At 28.3% G+C, this 24,035-nt stretch overlaps 1 protein-coding gene across 1 annotated transcript; it reads right to left on the bottom strand.

The window, feature by feature from the left end:
• Positions 1 to 3,281: 3,281 nt before the first annotated feature.
• On the bottom strand, positions 3,282 to 14,642 carry LOC129967130 (paired mesoderm homeobox protein 2-like). The gene is made up of 6 exons (XM_056081816.1): positions 14,415 to 14,642; positions 11,187 to 11,484; positions 8,436 to 8,529; positions 7,734 to 7,857; positions 6,043 to 6,115; positions 3,282 to 5,230 (listed from the first exon to the last, which is right to left on the bottom strand). Exons 2-6 carry the CDS (start codon positions 11,476 to 11,478, stop codon positions 4,746 to 4,748), a joined length of 1,068 nt encoding a protein of 355 aa, XP_055937791.1. The 5' UTR covers positions 11,479 to 11,484; positions 14,415 to 14,642; the 3' UTR covers positions 3,282 to 4,745.
• Between the last annotated feature and the right edge of the window lie 9,393 nt (positions 14,643 to 24,035).

Genomic DNA, 24,035 nt, shown 5'->3' on the forward strand with positions numbered 1-24,035 from the left:
AAATGAGAAAAATAAATGTCGGAAAGAATAAAATTTTAATCGGCTAAACCAAAAAAGATAGAAGTTGAAATTTGTCAAGCTATCTGCAAATAAACAGATTAAATCGTTTTTACCGCCTTTGAGTCATAAATGAAATTTAATTGTTTATATGGAGTATTAATTTAAAAAACGTGATTAGAATATCAAATATAAAAAAAAAATATTCTCGAAATTGTTAAATCTGAAAATTTTTTTAATATGTAATAATGTGTGAGTGAAGATTTGTTATTTTTCTTTTTCTGGAGTTGGAAAACAAATCATAGCAGTTAGTATAGACGTAGGCTTTGATGCAATTTGAAGTTAAATGTTCATCTCAGTATATTTAAATTCCCCTTGGTTATACTCTTTACCTCGTATCCTAATAATGATATCAAATATTAAGGAGGGATTTATGGAATCGTTGCATCTATATAAAGGGTTAAAGAAGCATATATATATATAGGTTATATACATCTATATATATATTGGTTACAGGGACTCCAATTATATCCATAGTCACATAATTCTAATATGTTATTAGAATTTCTTGGTTGTAGACATGCTATTCTACGAAAAACTTCATTCTGTCATAGGAATGAAAATTTAAAAGAATCAAGACGACAGGAACATGTGTCAATTAAAAATTTAATTGGAGTGAAAATAGGCTTAACCATTTAACCATCGCCAGATTAATAATAGCTTTGACTTGCTCATGGGAACTGATTTCATATACTTTATAAAACTATTATTTCATAATAATTGCTTTTTCATTATCTTTAAAAAAAGAATGACTATATAGGAGAATAGGGTACATGAATGGCTCCAAATTGCAATTTTTTCAAGACAGTATATCCAATCATATTAAATAATATATTGAACATTTTTTAAAAAATGCATTCCGAATTTATTGTTTTACTATCATGTCAAGAAACAAGCTGGCCACCAAGGGCTGCTAGCATTTTGAAAATAAATTAAAAGCCTAAAATTGTTAAACTTTGAAATAATTTGTTGTGCAATATGTTACAACTTCTTTGAGGCTTTGGATCATCCTGAATTTCATCGTTTTTTCTGCTCGCTTTATATATAAAATCGTTTGACGGAAGAATTCTATTTGGGAGAATATTTAGTCTTCTTGCATTGGTCATAGATAGATTAAAATATTTATTATATTAAATGATTTGAATTATTTGTTACATAGTAAAATTTTATGACCCTTCAATCACATCAATATGAAATTTCATAAATTAGGCAAAGGTGAAGTATTTCGATAGTTGTAAAGGATTGGATCTCTTGAATCATTTAAACTTCCAATAGAAATCTAGTTGAGAAACTGCTTGGGGGTTTCATTGCTGCATTCCAAGATCTCCGTGGACTGTTGTGCTTACGTATCACTATTCTAACGAATCATGTTATTTTAAAACAGTGTTATATATAAATAATAATTCATGTTGCAAAAACGTATTTGAACCTATTTACGTTTCATATCTAAGATAATAATTTAAATAAGCCGAAAATTCAAGCATTAATATTTAATTATTTTAGGCTCTGAAAACATTTAATGCAGATATGATACATCTTGATGAAGCGAATTAGTTATTAATACGAAAAAATGTAATTACAGAGCAAATTAACTTTTAGAAGAATTACTTCTCCTGAATAATTTAATTATTTTTTGTTACATGCTTACTCATAAAGTATATTTACAATTATCGGGCGTGTCTCAGTAGTTGTATGTATTTTTTAAGGCTTTAAATCTTTAAAAATCAGATTCAATTCAAGGTAACTGTTCTTATTTTTAAAACTCTATTTGAAACTATTCCACATTTTTTAAAACAATTTTCAAAAAGTTATAAAAGTAGGTAAAATTAGTTTTCCATAAAGTTTGCTGTAATGTTTTTAAGATTATAGCAGATTACATTATACCAAATCGTTACCTTTCTAAAAATAATTTATTTCTTGTCTATTGCAAATATATACAACCAACATCATCTTAAAATCTCCTTTGCTTAGCCTTTCCTTTAAATTTTTGTATTAATTCTTTACATTTTACATAACATTCTCTTTTTTTTTAACGGCAGTGCTTTTATTATTAATGAAAAATAATATTTTATTAATAAAAGTTGCTGTTTGCGAAATTATAACTGACTTTGAAATCTTTCTGCAGATAGTAAAATCATTAAATCTACGGAAGCGAATCATGAAAAAAAAATTTGAAATAATTATCTGGGCAAATATCTTTTTTATTTATTATATCTAATCAGCAAAAAAAATTTTTGGACAAATTAATTAATTTTTAGATTTCAGTTTTATTAATACAAATAACTATCCTTAATGAGCATGGACCATCCTTATAAAAATGGTTAAAAAATTTTTGGACAAATTAATTAATTTTTAGATTTCAGTTTTATTAATACAAATAACTATCCTTAATGAGCATGGACCATCCTTATAAAAATGGTTAAAAAATGAAATTATCTGTAAAATGCTTATTATCTTGCCATGTTCAAGTTATAGGTTTTTCTATCCATAAAAAATAAGTTCAATTTGTGGTGATAAGTGGATTAGTTTTGTTGAACTGAAATATATAATGTGAAAAATTTTATACTATGCTGTTTACTGTGCTGCCAACCGAATGTTAACTGCATATAAATAACAAGAACAGACAGGTGTGTATTTAGAATCACGTACGATTCATACAATCTTCTTAACAATTTCGATATAGGAAGTCGCATGATATACTCTTCTCATTCAAAAGAATTATTTTTAGCCTGATTTGACAAAAATAATTTTACCAGTGATTATTAAATCAATATCCTTTTTATATGCATTTTGAACCACGTACTATTCATCCGATCTGCTCAACAATTTTGATACTGGGAGTAATGTAAAATACTCTTCACATTTAAAAAACATTGTTTTTAGCAGAGTTTGGCAAAAAATTTCCCAATCATTATTATTTTTTAAAATTTTATTTTGTGTGTATAATGAGCCAATTATTCCCTGTAAGCACAAATATTTTTTGTGTGAGTTGTGTTGTGACGATGAACATGTTAAATTTCTAATACTTCATGAGAATTTCATCTCTTGTTTTTAGGAATCTGAAAACCTAAGAATCAAAATCTATATTTATACCATGAAATAATTTTTTTAATATTTATTTGGCTGTTAAGAAATCCGTAAAAGTTTATGGTAATTCTCATTTACGGAAAAATGATAATAATAAAAACGACAAAGAGTTTGTACAAATAATTTTTAGTGTCACATTTCATGAAGACAAAATTACATTTCCTTTAAAAACAAGTTTTGTTTGATAAAAGCAGATAATTGAACACGCTGTTAATATAGAGTCATAGAAAAAGTCAAGGCACATCGGTTCAGCCAATTAACATGTAAAATAACATGTTGTAAACATGGAAATTAGTACAAGTTAAGAACAGACACATTTCACTTTATAATATCACATATATAAATGAGGTCATCTTTACAAAACATATTTACAAGCAATGAAACAAGTATTTTTCTAGATCTAATAGGAAAATTTACATTTTTGAAATTAAATTTAATGCAAATATATATATATAAGGAGCAAGACAAGACAACCAGGAAACTGGACGATTTCAGCACCATTGCATCAGCGACGTAATAAACAACTAACAGAAAAAAATTAAGCACTCCAACAATTTTCGACAAATAAAAAAGTTCGATTTATTTTACAAAATTAAAATCCTTTTTAGGTGGAGAAATATTTTAATTTTTCTTTTGAAACGAATCATTTACCAAAGAAACCTAGATGCACAAAATCAATTTAAAAAAACAAAAAACAAAATTGAACAAGAAATTTATGGAGTTAAAAAAATAAGAATCAAAAGATTTAATTATTATAATAATTAATTACTTCCCTTTTAAATTGTATTTTCTTAAAAAAGACTGAAAACCATAACAATAAAAATTGAGATCTAACATTTTGGATTATTTAAAATTTGAAAAAAATTATTATCATCTTCAAATAGATATTCAATAAAAAGGAGAAATAAGTATTAAAAATCTTCATAATAACCTTAATTTTGGGAGAAAATTTAAAAATTTGGGTGAACAGCATAACGAATTACAAAATTAAAATGCAATGCTGGATTTTGCATTATGATTCAAGACGAAAGAAAGAATGCGATCTAGAAGTACCTATCGTGTATTACTTCGTACTTTTTATACACATACCATATATTATAATATTTTTTTTTTCAAAATAAGATACATATTGACATTCACTAGCAATTGTAAAAATAATCACATATATTCAAGGGAAAAAAATCGAAACAAAAATATTTACATGCAATTAAATTTCAATCAGTTTTTATAGATAACATCATTCTTTTATGGTCGTGTGCAATAATTAAAATAGAGCAATTTAGCAATTATTAATTTTTCTCAACATTGTACACTATTCTAGTTTAGAAATCCAAGGCGAATCAAAGAAAATATAAATTTATCTTTCGCCAAGAACATGAAAAGGACAAATTATTTCATTACGTGGGTCAACATTAATCTTGTATGCAACATCATATCCGCTCTAACTTGCCATATGGACGTCGAAATGTTGACATGAGACATAACGAAGAAAAGTTCTCAGATGTATCTAATCAGTCAGAAGAAGCATTTTGAAAGAAGAATAACTGAATTATAAGTCATATCAACAGCTTAAACTTCTTTCTTTGGCTAATTTCCCACACCTAAGTGAAGAAGTCAAGGGATGGCAGTGGAGACACGGAATTATCTTTCGTCTTGAGCATCAAAGGCGGCAAAGTCGTCAGACGATGTGGATCAACATCGTTAGGATCGAGTCCTACAAGACCACTCAGCTTTTTCTCTCCTCCAGAATTGCTGTTGTTATTATTCCCATAAACATTTGGTGGACTTGGAGACTTGTTGAGAGGCGAGCTTTGGTGCATGTCTGACCTAGTGGGGGTTAATGAAGGCAGCAGTGGATCTCCTTGTGATATCATTCCACTATAGAATCCAGTAGACGTGGGACCTGCACCTAGGTTACTATGAGGACTTGTGGAGAATCCAGCATAAGGAGACGTTGCTAAAGCATTCTGGAAACCGAAGTCGTATGGATTACTGGTAAAACTTGCCCACGTGCTATCCATGCTTGGCGTGAGAGACGGCAAAGGAGTAGTGTTGGTGAAGGTTTTAGCCATTGATGGAGATGAAACTATATGAGAATTTATCATTAGATAATATTGACATTTAAAACAGAGGTAAATGTTTGGAAAGGGAATTTTTTTCAGTAAAAATATTTCACATATTTTCAAATGTTTCGTACTTTTATCCACTCCTCAACTGTACTTTTAAACATGAACAACCTTAAACCTTAGGCAGAAGTTTATAATTATATCAAAAGCTTCCTTTGTGATATAAAAAAGAGTTACCGGAAAGTAAAGGAAAACATTTGAGAATATTTTTTTCCCCAATCATATTTGCACTGATGTGTCTATTAAACAAAATATTAATAAAAATGCAAAAAAAAAGTTCTATTAGATTTTTATGGATGAAATAATATTCGAAACAAAGTTCCTATTAGTTTTAATATTACAATCTTCATTTATCTTAAAAATGACTTTTAATACCAAACAAGTAAATTTATAATCAAAAGTATTGTATCTTAATTATATTTCTTGAAGCTGATATGTAGCAAAATATGAAACCATTAAGAAAATTCTCAAGTTACTTTTCTTTTTATATTTCTTTTCTGGACATGAATATAATGGGGATTATGTAGTTAATAATTGAAGATCGATCATCGGAATTACTAAAATAAAAGAAAAACTTATCTTCATCCTACATTTTTAAATTTTTGCAGGTGTTCCTTGCTAGTTCATTGGCAGAATAGCTGCATAATTTTGAAATGAAATGCTTTGATTAAAATGCCTTTTTTAAATTTAAATAAGATATTAAATTTATATTTTAAAAGTTATTTTTATGGCAACCATAAATATTTATAAGTAACATTAAAATATTAATTACCTGTTTGCAAATAATTAGTTTTTCTGGGAGGTTCTCTCTTCCTCCACTTGGCTCTTCGATTTTGGAACCAAACCTGAAGTAAATAACAAAGATAAAGTTTAAATAATGACCAAATATTATACATTCTAATGTCCTTCTTTCATTCATACTGAAAGTTTGTTAAAAATTTAAAAAATAATATGTTAAAAGTTTGCATTTAGGAATCATAACAAAAAAAAAAATTAGTTGCTCACAATTTGATTCAAAGAAAGCGTAATTCACTAATTATACGATATTATGAATGAGACTAGGGATATACCATTTTTAAAGAAGAAAAAATTATCTGTTGCTGTCATAAATTTAATCAATGAAACAAATGATCTCCTAAATTATCTACTCATTAATACATTCCCAGAAGCAATAACGCGTCCGAATTTAAGATAAAAAAGCGTAATTATGCGAAAAAAATATAATTCGTCGCTACTGCTTATGCGAAAAGCTCTGATTTTCTTACAAGATTTCTTTGACTACCAACAGGTTTACATTCAGTAATAATATGATTGTGAGATTCAATGAAAATTAGCATCTTAAAAAACATTTCGAAATTAAATACATAATATAAAATATATATATAATTATATTTTATATATATATAAATAATATATATAAATTATATTATATTCGAAATTAAATACGAATATAAAATCGCATAAATCCCTCTTAATATATGCAGCTGCATAAATATGCGTAGCTTAGAAATGAATTAATTTTCCATTTAAGAACTGAGATTCTCTCATTTTCTCATTTTTCTAAAAACTCCCGTTTAGTCAAAAAAAAAAAAAAAAAAAAAAAAAAACCTACAAAAGATACTTGATTTTTAGTGGATACTTGATTTTTAGTGCTTCGCACAAGATGGGCTGTTATTTACATTTAAATGAGTTTTATTTCTTTATTTTTATTTAGCTATATTTTAAATTTGCTTTTATTCAAAAGGTTATTTTGTTACACTCTCTAATAGCTACAGAATTTCCGTAGTTGCTACGGAAATTATGGAAAAACTACGGAATTACGGATATGTAATGAAAAGCTACGGAAGAACTGCACTTGTCTAGCACGAATACAAAAACATTGGAATCGTTCCTCGTGGCAAAAAAGGAATAAGGGAGTTTGTTGTGATGTTAAACTGAGCAATGATGACTTAAGGAGAAAAAAAGAAAGCAAATTTTGAATATTTAACAAATAGATTAATTTATTTCATCAATAAAATCGTGTTGTGTAATTTTCAAAACAAATCATTTCTTATCATTTAGTCAATGACAAATTTCTTAAATAATTTTGATAATGTTTGAAAACATTTGTTTTAACTAATTAAATTCTTTGGAAATATCTATGCTTCAATAATTAGTTGATATTACGTTATAAGTAATATATCACTAAGAAATGCTACTGATGACTGGGTAACCAATGTTGGAGGGCATTTTTGTCAATATCCCTCAATTAAGAATTTTAATCTCAAAAAATAAATTGAATTTATTTTTGCTATAAGTACCCCCCCCCCTAACTTTTTTCAAATACTGTCCAATTATCTAAGATCTATTTAGCAAGTATCTCAATTTTAGACGAAATATAATAGTTATTTTTTAATTATATTTTGAAGCGCTCAATTAGAAAACGCGGAAAAGACGCCTTTAATATTAATGTGTATCACTTACTTGCACTCTTGATTCGCTAAGAGTCAACCTTAGAGCTAATTCTTCTCTGGCAAAGACATCGGGATACGGCGCCCTTTGGAATGCCCTTTCTAATTCCTCTAGCTGAAAGGCTGTGAAAGTGGTTCTAAGAACAAACAGAAAAAAAAATATTTATCATTGTTTTGACCCAGTCCACTATGAAATTATGCTACTGCGGTGAAAAATACTTAAAATACTATTCCAAATTTAGACGCAAAGGAACTATTAGGATGCATTTTTAAATGTATGGTTAGAAATCAAAATAATCTTAAAACTGTTTTAATTAACAGGAATAGCTTAAATATTGATTACTTTGAGAAATTAAATAACAGAAAATAATGTATACATTTTATGGATAAATGCATTGGAATATCTTGTTATTTCATTTGATGCAAATCGAATGTTAAATAAATTTCTATAATTCTCATAAAAAATATTCATGGTATGTGAAGTGTTCTTTTTATAAACAAATTTAAGAACTATGATAAATTAGAAATTTTTTGTGAATAATGATAAGTGAGAAATTTTTGGAGTTTATATGAGATTATATTTAATTGTTTAGTCCACCAAACAGCGTTATTTCGATGTTAAAAGTTGAAATCCTTTATTAAGAAAATTAATTATATTTTATTTCTTTTTAAGAAAAGCGAAAATTTTAAACTATCATAAGAGATTTGCACTTACCGTGTTTTCTTTTTCTTTACTGCCTTTTCCGTTGTACTACTAGCTGTGGTAGTATTCTTTTCCGATGAAATGGAATTTGACTGTTTGGATGAGTCTAATTTGAGGGGGAAAAATAGCTAAATATTAATGATAAGGTCACATAAAAATGATAGTGGTTAGATAAAAAAGAAATTTTATTTTTATTTTAACTTTCTTTACTGTATTTTAATTTTACTTTGACTATATATTAGCCTTTTTCAGAATGATATTTTGCAATCGAAAAAAGAGAAGTACATATTCATTTTCAACCAACTTTATTCCATTAGGAAAAGTTCTTAGTAAATTTGATACATCACCAAACGGTTAAACCTTTTAACTACTAAGAAACGTATTACGTTTTTCGATTAATAAATTATAAATATGATTTGTATTTTCCCCTCTTTAAAACTCTAATTTTTTTAATATGGCTAACGAATAGATTAAGTTAATTTGATTAATCAAAAACAGATTAGATTTTTTTTTCTAGAATTAAAGATTTTTGTAAAATTTGATAGCTATTTTATAGCCTTAAATCTATGATAAAAAAACTGAAAATGCATTTTCCTTGTCCGCCTATTAATCCTCGTGATCAGTGAACTGTAGAGAATTGAAATTTGTACCTTATTTTTGACTTTCATTTCTACTAAACTGTGCTGTTTTCTATTTTCAAAATTAAAGAATTATTAGAATTAATAATTCTTTAAATTAAATAATTGTTAGAAATTAAAAGAATAACAAATTATCTTAATTGAGGTGATTTTTGGGTAACGTTTTTTCAATAACTTTCAAAATAATTATTGAATTATAATGATTATATCTTAAAGATACTTGCAATTCCACTTTGGATTGATCGGATCTTTTCATTTTGGATACCACCTTAAAGAACAAACAATTGTCATTTTATCAATTTATTTTTAGTACACATTTCCCCGCTTTTTTCAAAAATTAATTTTAGACACAATTTTTAATAACGTTCTATTTTTGTCATAAAATTCATACTAATTGTATTACTTCATCAATACAATTAGTATGAACGTTTTTTTTTCTTGTTAGTTTGTTTTATTTGCCATTTTCAAAATTATTACTTTCCTTCAACATTAACTCCCAATCAAAATTGCTAGACTCGGGCCAAGGGATTCAGAGACAAAAAAGAAAATAGAGGTTTAGCTCCTTTCAAGGGAAAGATAATACAGGAGAGCGCAGATAAAAATAATCTAAATAAACCGCAACAAGAGACAGTCTTATTGAGCTTAAAATGTTATAACTTGAAAACATATTTGTTCCTATTGACATCAAGTATATAGGCTTATTATTGATAATGTAGTTTTGTATCTGATTAAGTTGCCAATTTTTATTCAATTATTTATAGTTACGACATGAATAAATAATTGGATATAACGTAGCTTAAAAGATTTTCTAAATGAAAGAAAATCATCCTCAAAAACAGAAATAAGTGGATTTGATTTTTAATTCCATTCACATATTATCTTGGATTTAAGATGCTAAATTTTTAATTCCTTACAAAATAAAACAACATTTTTAAAACAGCTAAATCAGCAATGCAAAAACCCTTTATATCTTTAAACACTTTATATCTGTTATAGTTACTTAACTTTTAAATTTCTGCAATATAAAAAAAAGGAAAAAATGTAAATTTATTTTAATCTGATGACTTTTCGGTCGAAATAAATTAACAAAATATTTTTAAATTCAAAATAATTTAAATTTGTTTTAAATTGCTTTATACCTTTAGATAGTAAACGGATTTTTTTTAAAATCTTAAAGACTTTCTACTTTAAATATTAAATTTTCAAAAAGGCATTTTAAAGTTTTAATAAACACTAAAAAGGTTAACTTGACAATGGAATAAAAATTACATTTTTTAAACAAGAAATACTTATGATATTTATTATTCTCAATTTTCGATTTATTTCTTTTATATGACATTTTGTATTTCTCATAAATAAGTGTTACTCAAGCGCTCTTAATGACATTATTAAACCGCAGCTACCTCCATAAACTTAAAAAAATTTTTTGAATCCAAATACTGTGCATACTGTAATATGTATTGAATAAGTGTAAGTTTTTTGAAGGGATCATATCTTAATTACACTGAACGTATTTTAAGAATCATTTTTGATTAAAATTTGAAAAATAATAGAATTGATATGCCAGAGCATTTTTTAATATCATCTAAGACTATAAACTTTTTACTGATATTCTCTTGGAATATATTGTGAAAGAAGTGGGGGGGGGGAGTAATATTTTACCCACGATGCCTTATCTAGCTCTGAAGAATTAACTCCTGGAATTTTTTAAAAATTTAAATTTTCAATTTCAATAATTGATTGTTCATTTTATCAGTATGGAATTCATGAATATTTAAATTTTATTAGATTACAAAGTACTTCAATTTCTATTTCATCTGGACTCTTTCTTTGGATTTTCATAAATATCTACAGCTTTTCTCAATTTAAACAAAAAAGAAGAAAAAAAACCTATTTGTTTTAATGTTAAAATTATCAATTTAAGACTTCTTTCATGATTTCTTTTCTAACAATTGCCTAAGACATCATAATTAAATATGTAATATAAAGGTTACGCTTTCATTTTCTAATGGTTTTATCTTTTGTTGATCAAGGCATACTATATTTGCCCTTGGTTTCAAGAATTTCATCAGCACTGAGTCTCGTGTTAAATTTGCAAAACGAAATAATTTTCGCTCTTATATACCTGTCACATCTTTAGTGGCTGCTAATTCTGCAAACCCATCTCTCAACCTAGCTGTGGTATACTGTTGTTGAGTGAGGCTGTTCATCATGGAGCCACTCATAGAGCTGGCGCTGGACACACCGAAGGCCAAGGATTGTTGAGGATGGCCGGGTGGCGGAGCGTAGCCTAGAGCTGCCGATACAGCCGCAATGGTATCGTGTTGCTGGCATCCTAATTCCTGCTGCAAACCCAACATAACTTGGATGCTGTGGAAGTTACCTCTGTTTTCGGATTGCTTAGAACTCGTCTGCATTCTAGTCTGGAAAAGAAAATTGAATTTTAATATTTTAAATTTTTGTAATATTTAGATTATAACACAATATATCAAATACGTGATAAAATAGGATATAGTCGGGGGGGGGAGATACTTTGGTGTCAATATAAGAATAAAACTCAAAGATTTCGATTGACATGAAAAATACATTTATTTGATTGAAATTGCAATTTGCATTCTACATCTGTTTTGAATTTAGATTTTTTCTGAACATCATGTTGAAACGCTGCTCTGTTTGGCATAGAATAGAATTCATAAAAGTTTCCATTTGCGAATATCGCAATAGCTTAATGTAATGTTCAATGTAACGACTGTAAAATCAAGAAATCTCCGAATATCACCTATGCATATATCAAAAGTAATCAATAGAAGTAATGTTACAGTTATCGAGATTTTCATTCTCATTTTTATGAGATATTATTTATAAATTTAATGAAGACTCTATTTAATTCTAGTTTATTCAATTGTAATTATTCTAGAATTTAATTTTAGAAATGGAATACATATCAAATGCCTCCGAATGAAAATATATTTGCTAGATATGAAATAAATAATATATAATTTCGAATTGAGTCGTACCATGCCTAATAAAATTTCAATGACTATATTTTTTCCAAAGATCTAATTCATTAATCTTTGATTTGAATATATATATATATATATATATATATATATATATATATATATATATATATATATATATATATAGGTTATAAGAGAAACTTGTACTACCAGGAAAAATTGCAGTTCAGAAAAAGACTTGCCAGGAACTTCGTGCGTTTTCATTTACGCAGATTTGGTATTATTCTTGTCTCTTTTTTTTTTTCACAGCGTTTTCTGTCGTCGATATTGTAGGTATTTATTTTTATTATAGGTATTTTCTTTTTTTCCTATCGAAAACTTCAACTTACAGTTATGTACCTTTATTCTTCTAAAAAATCTATTATGCCCTTTTAAATAACTTTAAAAGCAATTTTGTTTGATATATAATGCAATTAAGAATTTAATATAATTATTAATCAACTAGAATTTCATGTATTCTTAAATAAATAGACAAATGCAGAATAAAATATGGCTAGCCATTTTATATATATATATTTTTTAATTTTTTTTTTTTTTTTTTTTTTTTTTTTGTAACAGAATGCAAAGTTAAAATAGAAAGGAGCTTACATGAAGTCGAAAGAAGTGGAAATTAGATATAGAGAGAGATATTAAATATTTAAATTAAGTGCTTGCCCGGAAGCTCCATGTTTTTTTAAAATTCATTTTAGAATGCTGTACTTTCTCATAAAAATGCCGTTTCGACATTTAGAACCAGTTGTTATGAAAAAAGTACTATCTTCAGCATCATGTCGTATTTCGTATATAAATGTAAAACAAATGTTAAATTAGCTTCTGTGACGCTATAGTCTCCAATTTTAGAAATATATTTGTTTCAATAAAAGGTTTTTAAATAAATAACGAACTTTTCGAATTGTAGAAAATATGTACAAGCATGTTGCCATTTGACAATAAAGAATCGTCCTCTTCGTTAAGTAATTATTTAATAAGAATTATATATATATTAATTTTTAGAATAGTTGCTATCACTCTAAAAATTTGCATTTAAAATGGTTTTTAATAAAAATAAACTTTTTCTTTTTTGATAAAGAATAAATTCTGAAGATTGAGCAGTGTTTCCTCATAAAACTGCAAAATGGATCTTGTTTATATATCGAATATAGAAACAAGATGTCTATCATGAAAAAAAGTGAAATGAAAATTTTATATTAAAGTCTATGGTTACCAATGCTGAAAATGGAATAATGTTTATAAATAATTTACGTTGGAATGCAAGTGCGAATCAAAAGATGTTATTTTTAAAATTTTTAAGTGCATGGAGAATTTTAATTACTTATATTCCGGTTATAGTTATTCCGTTTCAATTATAATTACTTTTTCATCTATCATCCTATTCAAAGAACAATAATTTCGTTTATCCTATTTCATGCTGTTATTTGTCAGTAATATAAAGTTAAGTTAAGAGAGATGCAATTCAATATTTTACAATAAGAGATATAGTGACCAAAATGAGATACAAATGCAGTTGTTTTTAAATTTGAAAACAAAATGCATGCTATAAATATAGACTGAATTCCAACGAAAAATTATTAAGCTTTATCTTGTAGAGCTTCATTGTCTTTTATTTATATGTATCTGTGCTGTCAACCACAATTCAAGAACCAAATTTCAAATGCTGGCTTCATATATACTAATCATAAAATAATTAATAATGAAATTCAGTGATAAATATAATAATCATTTATTCAAGTTAAATTAAATGCTACATCAAAATAAACAATGCATTTTTAGCAAATGATGAAGATGAAAATATTTTGTATTCAATGATATGTTGACTTTCTCAGACTGACCAGATGTGAGATGAACTTGAATAAAGTGACATTGCTCTGTGAATGATCTCTTACAGTTCTATAAAACCATTCAGATTTTTCAGGATTTTTTTTTTAATTACACTCTAAGCAAATGTACTCGCTTCAGAAGTAGCCATCACTTAAGTTTTGGTTAAATGCTACCACTTAATGACCCCCCCCCCCTATTAAACTTGACAAGCCGCCACACAACATGACAGAAAAGGAATAATAAAAGATTACAAGTTCTCAAGAAAAGCTCAGCGTGAGTCAAGCCCATAAAACTTTTCAGACGTCCTCAGAAAAACCCTTAATTAAATATCCCGAGTGAGTACAGAGCATCACTTCCAATATTCATTCATTGATCCTTCTCGCTGCATCCTATGATTAAACCTAAACAGCCACGATTGGCTAAATTAAATAATTTCAACCCGTCTAATAAAGACCAATAAAAGCTGAATTAGAACAAATACAGATCTACGAAACAATCAGGATGACTTTACTTACTTCCTCAAACGAGATGCGTCGCAATCGGTGGACGGAATGGCCGTTACTTCCAATCTATATCGATTGATTCCGACTCTCTTTACTCGTTGCAAATTTTTAAAGAAGTCGCAATTTAAGTTGCGAGTTTTTGGTAGATTGTCGGTGCCAACTGAATTAGATATAGTGCGAGTCTGGGAGGAAGGAACGCCTACTCGGATGGCGGACGGCCAATAGGAAGGGCCCTCCGGTCCGTGTAGGATGCACTGATTTGTGCAGAGGTAGGGTTCTACGATTGGAGGAATATTTTTGCTCGGTGGACTCTCTTCTTTTATTATTATTTTTCATATCTCTGTGGTTTTAATGAGAGATATATGATGTTGTTGCTCTTCTCGCTCTCCCTATGCAGTCTGGTCAGGAACGGTTTAGCCTTTTTCTTTTTTTTCTTTCTGATCTCGCGTGGGAGAAAGCAGTTGTGACATTATGTTCGAGAAAGAAACGTTCAAAAGGTACGTTGCGATTTTTATTGACTAGCAGAAAAAGTCCGAAGCGTATTTCAAGAGTCAATAAAGCCGATAGTAATAAAAAAAATGCAAATGTAATTCAGTATCCAAGCATTTTTAGTTAAGGAAGTTAAATCTTAGAAACAGAGATATTTTGTTAAAATCCCTCCTGACTTCCGCTCCTAAAAATTGATGCTTTGGTTTGTTTGGTTTTGTAGTGTTTTATGGCGCAAAAGCCATATCAGGCCATACTGCGCCACCTAAAAATTGATGCATTGAAATCAGAAATCAGAAAGAAGCATCGTCGTTTTTGGACCGTTTTTAAACTTCTGTTAAACAAACATTCTTGCATTCGTTGTAAATTGTATTATTAAAATAAAATGTTGGAATCGGCATTTTTTTTTTAAACCTCATCTACCACCATTAATGTAATAAAAATCGAAACCATTAGCTCAGAAACTAGTAATACTACAACAGATTTTTTAATGACTTCGAATTTTTATTAAACCAAGATTTTTTCATACACTTTTGGGCGTCAAAATTCTAAATTTTATCAACATTAAGTGAACATACTTTTAATGCACAAGAGAATAAGAGAAAAAATGTATTTAGAGCTGTGATGGTTTGGTCTCGGCATCGTAACCGGAGGCTTTGAAACACATTTTCACAGAACTGCCATGTAAATCGGTCCAGTGCATATTAAATCCGCCGAGTTCAAATGCGCGCTGTTGTAGTTTCCGAAGTTTGGAGAGGCTGGTGCCAGCTCAGATGTCCTTTTAACCATCTGATTACGGTTCAAAATTACAAAATCTGTCATCAAATATTTCTATTGTTAATAAAAACTGGATATTAAACTAAACTAAATCAAACTAAATTAAAAATGTATTTCAAAATCTGCATACTTCACTATTCGGATAAATAATTATTTTTCTTTAAATAATTGAAACATTCTATCGAAATGATTTAAAACAAAAGTTCCTAAATTTCTAAACTCTCAGACTCACTTTTTAGAAACCGTATCTATAGCAAAACCACTTCTTTCTTGGCCTACTGAAATGGAAATATAATGACATTTTAAAGGAAATGCAGGCGTAGCAAATTATAAAATGCTCTTTACATGAAATCTTGTCGTGTATTTTATAAAGTGATATCAGATTAATTTAAAAACTTCTGTTGGTGTTCCAAATGGATGCAAACCATGATCATTCTTATAGGAACGTACCTTGAGTGCCTACTGGAGGACTGAAATTAAACAAAAAGGAAGTTAGAAAAGCATCGATTCGTTTTATGCATTTAGAAAGGGAAAATTCCCAGATTTTATGCTAATTCAACAAATTTATAGAGTTCTGGAAAAATGAAAAATTGCATTACTCACTTAGCATCGCATTGTAGAAAAATTGCATTTCTCTTTGAAAATTCAAGTGGAAATGCGGTTATTTTTAAAAAAATTAAATAACCTTAAAGCGCAAATAAATTATGAAAGACTGTAGTTTGTATTTCCAACAACGAAGATATACCAATCATAGTGTAAGCATATTGTGTGTTAACTCGCTATGGAAGATTTAAAAGGTATATAAGTACACCTTTAATGATGTACATATGTTTGATTGCATAATAAATTGTGCAAAGACAAAATGAGTTTATATTCAGGCTAAATGATCAAAATAGGGTGTCTATTTCATTATCTGACTTGGATTACTTTAGGAGATCCTTTAAAACGTTAATTAACAAATTGTTATCATTTTTAATATTCCATTAAGCAATGATTTTCTCTTTCTTATTGGCATACTCTTATTGCTACCAATCCCCAGCTTCTGAAAATTTCTACTTCTAAGCAAATTGCCTAGTCGATATAATCCGCTCTGGAAATAAAAACTGCGATACTTGACACCAATCTGAATTATCACTTTCTTCCTCTGTAAGATCAACTGTAACATCAAATGCACACACCAGCGGGTACTCTCATGTAATTGAATTTTGGTAGATGACATTTTTAGATGAAGATTTAGGAAAGATGAGCCCTAAGTATTTTTGCAGCTATATCATAGGCGTTAGAGATTTTCATCTCTTCGCTTGAAGTGTGGGAAATCCAAAACCATCAATTTTTTTAAGTGCATGTTAGAAATAATTTTTTAAAAAGTTGGATTTGGATCAGGAAACAATAGAAAATTCTAGAATAAAATAATATGGGCTAATTTAAGGGGAAAAAAGGAAATAAGTAAAACTTAAACTAAATTAACACACACATATACGTCTGACTGTCTGATTTATATGTTGTTCATTAAATAACAGAAGAAAGTTTCGTTCCACAGCAGAAAACTTCGTTCTACAATAGTTAGTAAATAGTTAAGATAGCGAAGCATGTAATATGTTGGCCACGTCACCTAAGCTTCTACTTTGAAAGCGTCAATAATTATCATGATTTAAACACGATTCTCATCATAATTCACATTTAATGACATTAAATTTATTACATTACATTTAATTACATTAAATTTAACGAGTATTTGTTTTATATAATTTTATAGGAGGACAATTATTTTTGAGGCTTTTAAAATATTTATAGCTTTTTTTTTTCTAAAATTTTTTTACTGGTTTCGTTCAGACCCTTGATATTAAGGATCTATCTATTTGTTTTGCTTTATTTACACGAAACTCCATGCCTACATGGACAACGTGACATGGACCTTACTTAAAATGCGTGTTCTGGTACATAAGCAGGCGATAAATTCTTTGAATTAAAGTTCTTTCTTCTTTTATTATGATTAGAGTAAAGTTTGACTTTTAGATGTTTTAAAAAGTTCTTTGTCAAATTCACAACCCTTAAAATAATAACCATCACAACAGCTAGGTGAAAAGCAGAAAAGCAGGAGAAAATATTCGGACCATATATAGCTTCAAATGTGATTTACCACTAAATTTATCGTAGGAAATATTTAATGGAAATAGAAGTTTTTCATGTGATATATTAAAGCTTCAATTGAGAACTTTAAAGTTACAGTAATGAAAAGTTAATAAAGTTTCAGAATTCAAATGATTAGAAAATAATTATTTTATGAAGGCGGATAATTCAAATTTGTTATGTAATATCTGAATAATAAATGTTTAACTAACAAAATAAATATTTTGCATCGGAGAAATATATATAAGTTACACATTTATTAAAAAGGACGGATTCAATGAATGGATGCAAGTTTTTTTCTTCTAATATTTCTAAATTGAAGAGAGGCCTTTGTTTGATTCTCAAGCATTAAGTAGCAAAAAAAAAAAAAAAAAAAAAAATGTTGAAAACTACCTTCATTTGAAGCGCAGCCTTAACTCTATTAGTACTGAAAGGCTTCAAATATCAATGAAATTATAATGCGCGCTTGGATATTACTGGAAAATTCGCCCTCTTTCATTAAGTGACATTGATTGAATACCCAAAACGTGCTTTCTTCGTTAGAGACGACCGCTTAGATAGCTTTGGAGACAGGAAGGTCTTTAGAGAACTCTATAAGGATATTTGAATATACATTTGATATATAACTAAATGAGGGACTTTTTTGTTTGTCAATCGCTTAAAAACCAGGCGATTTTTAAAGCAGGGGGGATTTTTCTTCTCTTTAAAATAGAAAATTTTGCTCATTCTGGGGTACCTGAATTTGAATAATCTGAGGAATGAGAGGATTAAGGCCTACCAAATAAGTATACAAGTGTTTAATTTAATTGTTTTTATTAGCTAAAGTTCCATTGGCGTATAATCTTTGAATTACATGTCCTCTTAGAGAGAGAGAAAATAATTTGTTAGTAGATTTTTGAAAAATTATACTGTTGTAGCTTTGATCTTTATTCCGCTTAAGGAATTGAAATAATTAAATCTGCGAAAGTAAATATCACCATTTACGGATTATTTAAAATTTTTAAGGTAAAGTGTTAAAATAATCCTTTTTATCTGGGGCAAGAATATTTCATTAAATATGAACTAATAAGATCTGGGTCCTAATTAAAAATATGAAATTTGTAATTTTCCAGAAATACATTTATTGGGTCATGCACTTGGAACAGTAATTCTTTATAATATTATTTATATTATATTATATTACATATATATATATATATATATATATATATATATATATATATATATATATATATATATATATTAGTATTTTTTTAAATTAAAAGCATATGCCTATCTCAGTCACTGATCAGTGTGATCAGTGAAGGTAATTTGATAATTTTTTTCTTCTATATATCCATTTTTACTGAATTTTATTTCAGTTTAAAAAAAAATAATGATAAAAAGACGAGATTCCTTTATTCTTTTGAAGAGAACTGTTTTTATTCCTAGTTGAAATTATTCGAATATGAATATGAAATTCCCGAAAAATTAAAAATTATGCTAAATGTTATCAAAGATTCAAAAGATGCTAAGCTTTGAAGCTATTGCCAACAAATGTACCGTCATAGGTAGAATATGTATTTAATCAAAAAGTTATCTAATTTTTAAGAAATAACAGCATACAAGCTTTGTTGCCACTTGTGGTTAGGGTTATAAATTCCAACTGGGTTTATAATATTCATTTGTAATTCACGTAAGAGCGACAAATATTTTTACAAAAGTTATATTATTGAAGAAAGTTAAAAATTCTATCAAATTCAATAGTACATAACATTTCTTCGATTAAATAACTGCAATAATTCGGAACAAATTGTGAGTTAAATTGAGAGCGACCATTCTATAAAAGAAACACAGGTTTCTACATTTACAGGAAATGTTCGACTGATGTAGCTTGGCTTGTTGCGTCCAGGTGACTGTAGCGCTGCTAAGATAGTCAAATAAATTGAAAATATTATTTTATATTTAGTGATGTTTTTCTGTTGAATGAATTATTCTGTATATTTAAAACCATTTTTTTCTTATTCCTGTACAAGTTTCTATTCGCAACATTTAATAAATGAAATTTTTTATCACTCCGGGACTGAGTTTAAAAATCATTTTCAATTCTTCAAAGAAGAACAGCTGCTACACCTTTGAAGGTCATTAACAATCCTTTTGCCAATGAATGGATCACCAAAGGAATGTTGTGGCCTTCTGGTTATTTCTCATTCTCTACACAAACCCTACGTGCGTCCTCTGTGGTTAGCAGATTAGTGAACAAATAGAATTTCATACATGTCGTATTCTGTTAAATTTCTTGAGTTCATGTAAATGAACTGGCAATGAATGTATGGGTCTTCATGTAAACAAATTGGTTGTAAAATGAATTTTATCACCAGTGTTAAGTTCACACTTAACACTACGGACGGAGTAAATAAACATTTTTCATATTTGTTATATTTTTTTCAAATTTCTTTGATAGAACACGATTTGGAAATCAGTATAAGTCAGCCATATAAATTGCGGACAAGCAAGAGAATCTTGAAAGAGAACTGATGAATTTTAAAAAGCAGATGAAATTTAAAATTGATATATCATAGAACTCCATGAAATCCATATAAGTAGCCTGAAAAGACTTTTAGGTTAGATTGAAAAGGGAAGACTGAAAAGACTTTTAGAAAGGGTAGGAGAAAAAGGATTATTAAAATCAACGCAAAATATTATAATGAAATTTATAAGAGCTATTGCAGTCATTTTTCAAAGCTTTTTATTCTGGAATAAACACATTAAAACGAATCAGAATCAGTAGCGGATTTTAACACTTTGAGGTTTCAGTCTCTCAATTATCTTTAATTCTACCCCCACCTTCTCACGGCAAATTCGATGCTAATGATTTTTTAAATGTTTAAATTTCTTTAAATAGAATGAACATGGCGGTTTCTAATCATGCAAATTCTGCATTGTATAGGTATAAACTAAGAAAATCATTCAAAATAAATACACTGTTTTTGCTTTTTTATTTAAATTTTTAATAAATGTAAGTTATTTAATTATACAATAGAGATAATAATTCATAAATCATCAATTTATATTCATAAATTGTGTCAATTTTCATTATAAACAGGAAATAATACTAAGGGGAAATTTTATGATTATTTTCACAGCTGCATATAATCCAATGCTTTACTTAGCTAATTAATGGTGCAAAAAATTATTAGAAATGCTCGGAAGAGACCTGGCCGTTTCACCAAAAATTCCATTCAAGCGGAGAAAGGAAGACGTAAAAGGACAAGACGATAAAAAATAGGAGTTAACAGAGAATCCAATCGAGTTCGAAAACAGTTTTAACCTTCGCTAGATAAGTAAACTGCTGACTTGCCTAAGAAAATTGATGTTTATACTCTTAACATTTCTCTCTCATTAGAATTACTTTTGCATGATCTTAAAATAGAAAAATTACTTTTTCACTGACATCAATGTCATTCTGTGTAATTTTATTTATGGGATTTTTTTTTAGAAAATTAAAAATTAAAAATAATTAAACTTAATTATTTTCAATAATTTTTAAAAAAATTAAATTTCATCTCCAATTTGTAACATCTAATGTTTTGATGAAATTTAAGCTCATTCATTAAGACGTTCAATCACCGCTCTTGTCAACTATAAACTCTGGAGTTTCATTTCAACTTTTATTTTGTAGCATATCCACTTTATAATGTGTACGCGCTGTAATTTGTAGTAGACTGATTCGATTAATTTTTTTCCAGTCGAATGAAATCCCAAGGTGAAGTTTGTGAATGCATCTACAGTTTAAATAATTATTTGGAGGAACCAATAGATATCGAAAAGAAGTTAGTTTAAGATCATTGGAAAGTGTTACCTAATTGAGAATTTGTAATGCAAATAATTAAAAATGCGCTTAATGTTTCTGTCGTGTTCCAGAAAGCCCTGTTCTTAAAAAAATATTATAATAAAAACAATAAAGACAGATAACTAGTTCAAATCATAATATAAATAAAAGTAATTGTGGCTATGGATACATAAATGTATGAATGTTCCACATATGTTTCTAATAAACAATTGGGGCGATTTCGACCAAATTTTGCACTCATTTTCTTTAGAATAAGAGAAAGATTAAAGGCAATTTTTCTAAGTACTTAATTAAGTACTTTTGGCGCGAATTATTCTACCAGAAATATATTAATAACATCTTAAAATTCAAAATTTTATCTTTTCAGTAATGTACCAGATTTTTTCTGTCCAATTTTTCTTTTGTTTTTTTTTATTAATCTTCTTTTAAAATTTAACCCATACTATTTTTTAAATGAAATTTTTCAAAAGATTAAAATTATAATTCTTCGTAGCGATGACATATCCTGAAAATTCAAAATGAGATTCAAAAACAATAATCATTAATAAAAAGAAAAGTCGTCACTTTTTAAGTAAACTGTAGCATTTGTGCTGAAATTTAAAGGATTATTTGCTTTGTTATCACATTGAACGTGAAAGTAATTTGATGGTATATGATGGAATTATTTTACGACGGGCATCTCTTTTAATAAACATCTATAAAACTTTCTGAAATGAGAGTTTTTTTTAGTTTCTAACTATTTAATTTTTAAAACATGAATAATTATATGAGTACTCACTTGCTTTGTGCTGGTTGTTTTGTATTTTGTGGCTGAACACAGATCTTTTGATATTTTCGTCTCAAACTATAAAATATCTATCTCTGCCGAAACTCTTTACAAAAAGTTGAAATTGCCATGTCTTAATAAGTTGGCGCCAGAAATCTCGAGAATCACCAAGAAATAAGCTCGTTCCTTGTGGCTTCTGACAATGAAATGTACCACATCTTCAAAGGCCTTTTCTTAAAGACATAAAACTAAGTGATAAGTATAGGTCCTGATATCATCTACTCAATCATGTCCAGTTTGGACATTAGCACCAGCGAAGTTCCTTTAATCTCCTCTTCAGGAACGATATGACAATAAGCACTCCTTCAAAGGAAACCGCTTCGAGGACCAGTTCTACCTGGTGTGCGAACTTGTACAAGAAATTAGGAGATAAGCATACCCTACGTACAATGGACGAATCATTTAGAAAACGTTATCGCCATCTGCTTAGTACTTTGTACTATATATTATGTTGTTCGGGAAATAATTTCGTCTTTTCCCAGCAGAGGACTTAATTGTATTTTTTCACAATGAACTTCACACTTAAGTAGCATAATCATTAGATATTTTGACAGCTAATATAGCAAAGCTTGCTTGTGAAGAAGTTCGATGGATTCTACTAAGCAGTTTTTGATAGGTACGCTTTTAAATATGGAAAGTGAAAAACACTTTACTTTTTTATTATCGAATATTTAAAAAGATTTTTCATATATATATATATATATATATATATATATATATATATATATATATATATATATATATTAAACTCTAATTTTAATTAATTTCTCTTAATTTTTAGCTCAATTCAGCCCATATTAACTTCATTCTAAAAATATTCTCTTATCTCCTGATCCCATTCCACTTTTTTTATTCAATTAATTCAAGATAAGCTTTGTAAAATGCTTTAGTCAGCGGTTCTGACGCTCCGAATGAAAGGATAAAAATTGCTGATATAAACAAATTCTACTAAAAGATCCCTGTGTTTCCCTTACTTGTGATTGACATGTGTTAGAAATAATCCCTATTAAAATCTGACAGTATATATTCACAAGGCTAAAATTTTCATCAGTTTTTTCCTCATTTCATGTTGTATCGTTCTGTGTTGTGTGTGTGCTGGTCACTTCTGCTTGTACATAATGCGTGCCTCCCCGGGATGAAATAAAACAACGTCAAAAAAATCTAAAGTCTCTTCACTGTCTTCTATATATGATGTGTGTGGAAAAGATCTATTGACAGAACGCCAGTGCCAAAACTGGTTTGCAGAATCTCGATCTGGAAATTTTAATAATGTAAATGCACCACGTTCTGGAAGGTCAGTTGAAGCTGATGAAGACACATTAAAAACATTAATTGATGCAAATCGGTGAACAAAGCTCGAGAGATAGCTGAAAGATTAAATTTATGAATTCGACTGTTTACGATCATTTAAAAGCCTAAATTTAATCTCAAAGCTCGACATATGGGTTCTTCATGTTCTTACGGAAAGAAATTTGTGCCATTCGCGTTGACGTCTATGATTTGCCTTTCAAGCTTCAAGAAAATGATCCATTTTTGAAGAGCATCATCACTTGGGAGGAGAAATGGGTTATTTGCTACAATG

Source organism: Argiope bruennichi, chromosome 4, assembly GCF_947563725.1.
Source record: "Argiope bruennichi chromosome 4, qqArgBrue1.1, whole genome shotgun sequence".
NCBI classification, from domain to species: domain Eukaryota; kingdom Metazoa; phylum Arthropoda; class Arachnida; order Araneae; family Araneidae; genus Argiope; species Argiope bruennichi.